At 37.2% G+C, this 2,500-nt stretch overlaps 1 protein-coding gene across 1 annotated transcript in view; it reads left to right on the top strand.

The window, feature by feature from the left end:
- The first annotated feature begins 1,399 nt into the window (after window positions 1-1,399).
- The window catches only part of LOC136827701 (crustacyanin-C1 subunit-like), a 1,418-nt gene continuing 317 nt past the window's right edge, over window positions 1,400-2,500 (top strand). The window contains exons 1-4 of the mRNA XM_067085165.1: window positions 1,400-1,548; window positions 1,654-1,738; window positions 2,168-2,290; window positions 2,422-2,500. The exon at window positions 2,422-2,500 is cut by the window's right edge and continues 317 nt beyond it. Of these exons, the coding sequence (XP_066941266.1) occupies window positions 1,402-1,548; window positions 1,654-1,738; window positions 2,168-2,290; window positions 2,422-2,500 (434 nt within the window). The 5' untranslated portion in view covers window positions 1,400-1,401. The remainder of the gene's footprint in view (window positions 1,549-1,653; window positions 1,739-2,167; window positions 2,291-2,421) is intronic.

Below are 2,500 nucleotides of genomic sequence, written 5' to 3'. Positions count from 1 at the left end.
TCGCATAGCAGGTTGATACAGAGAGAGAGAGAGAGAGAGAGAGAGAGAGAGGTCCTTTCTCCCAAATCAGAAACTCTCTCTCTCTCTCTCTCTCTCTCTCTCTCTCTCTCTCTCTCTCTCTCTCTCTCTCTCTCGCTTCCTTAAATATATCTTTAAACTGTGTGTAAAAAAGGAAAAAGCCACCTTAACATTTGATTGAAAATTTTATTTGCGAAGTTTCTTTTTCTATATTTAAATATGAACTACTAAAAAAGCTTTTACATTTTAAGGAGATTACAACAGTGGACTACAGTATAAGCTAACAAAAGGATTTATCTCCTAGCTATATGAAACTTGATAAAATTTAGGTATGGGATATTAATTTTTACTACTATATACAAACATATATATGTATATACTGTATATACATACATATCAGCTAGTTTATATATATATATATATATATATATATATATATATATATATATATATATATATATATATATATATATATATATATATATATATATATATATATATATATATATATATATATATATATATATATATATATATATATATATATATATATATATAATTCGTTTTATATGATCATGGCTTTCGTTTTATACCACCTTGCATTTGTACAGCGTTATTATAATTATCTCCTTGTGACTCGTAGAATGCATTATTGTGCTGTACCTAATCGTTTAGGCTAACGAAGTTTAAAATGCGTCCCCATTTTCGAAATAAGCAAATGGAACTAACTGAATGAAAAGTTTCATTTTGTTCTTTCCATTGGTAGTTCCTCGTTGGACGAGTCGGTAGAGTTCTCGGCTAGCACCCTGCTAGTCCCGAGTTCGAATCTCCGACCGGCCAATGAAGAATTAGAGGAATTTATTTCTGGTGATAGAAATTCATTTCTCTGTATAATGTGGTTCGGATTCCACAATAAGCTGTAGGTCCCGTTGCTAGGTAACCAGTTGGTTCTTAGCCACGTAAAATAAGTCTGATCCTTCGGGCCAGCCCAAGGAGAGCTGTTAATCAGCTCAGTGGTCTGGTTAAACTAAGGTATATTTTTTTTTTTTCCTTCCATTGGTTTTTATTCATTTATGGTAAGCAGACAATAACGACGATGCTTCACGATTCTAAGATTCAAGTCTGCGTATTGCTTCTTCTTTCTTTTCTAATAATTTTCTGAAAAAGAGGCGTCAAACAGCGTTGATGACCTTTGGGAGACTCAAACAAGGCCAAGGAGATACCCATTCATCTGTACAATAAGTTATGAAACGCAGGTTCTCTTTGGCGCTTCGAAACCTGACGTTTCTTATCAGGGGAGGACCACCATTTGACTCAGCTCACTGGGAGGTATATAAAGATGAGGGTGGCGTTCATCTTCAGTCTCTAGGCAAGCGTCCAATCATGAAGACTCTCCTGCCTGTCCTCGTTACCGTTCTTGCAGTGGTCCAGGCAGTGGCTGTCGCGACCGAGGATTTCGTGGTTCCAGGAAGTTGCCCGCTTGTAGATGAAGCGTCCCTTTGGGCTAGACACAGACCAAATCTCTGGCAGGTATATATGAGACTAACGTGTATTTGTGTCCAGCTGAGAAATATTTGGTATAAAGGAAAAAACAAATGTGCTAAATATGTGATTATGTACATATACATTTTTCAGATGGATGGATTTTGGTATCACCATTCTCACACACCGACGCCGTATAATCCCATCGTAAACTGCACCCAGATGAGATTGGAGTACAGTAAGTTACCGCTTAATCGCACATAATGTTCATACCAGACAGAAAAGACAAACCAGTTTGCGTGAGATTTTCCGTTCGAATGTGCAAGTTTAGTTCCACGAGCAGATCTGACATTTCCTTCTTCAGATAAACTGTTTAGAGAAGCACCAGCCACAGTGGATAGGTCTGTGAAGTTAACATTCAAAAGTTTCACTTGAACCAAAGAATAGTTTATCTTTCCTTCCACGCCCTCTTAAAGTAGTAACATACACAGAGGAAAAACTTAACAGACGCGGTTTGATTTCTTGTATGATGACCAGTATTTAGTAACCATTGTACAAGAATTAGAATATGATCTGGTTAACAAGAAGAAACTTTATCGTTATAAATAGTATATCGATTCGTATTTATAGTGCTGAAGCCTTTCCTTCTTTATATATCCCATTTTAGTTGGAGGTTCATTTCGAACTGAAGCCATCGGTATCGACGAAGATAATGCCTTCATGAAGACAACGGGAATGATCTACGAAGCGGCTGGTGGTAAGCCCCACCTCACAATCGCCCACGAAAAATGTAAGGGATTTTGTAAATCTTTGGTTCTTTCCAGTGTTTGTGTAGCGCATGTATTTGTAAATTTTTAGCATGAGCGTGGATGTTTCACTTGAGCACAAAAATTCATTTTGTACCTTTTGTCCGTCTTGCAGCGCGACCAGCTCCTTTGGTCATCCTCGATTCGGACTACCAGAATTTCGCTTGTCTTTATTCCTGCCAAGACTTCGGAGG

Source organism: Macrobrachium rosenbergii, chromosome 42 (assembly GCF_040412425.1).
Source record: "Macrobrachium rosenbergii isolate ZJJX-2024 chromosome 42, ASM4041242v1, whole genome shotgun sequence".
NCBI lineage: Eukaryota > Metazoa > Arthropoda > Malacostraca > Decapoda > Palaemonidae > Macrobrachium > Macrobrachium rosenbergii.
The sequence above is the reverse complement of the archived record's forward strand: the minus strand, read 5'-3'. Positions and strand labels throughout refer to the sequence as shown.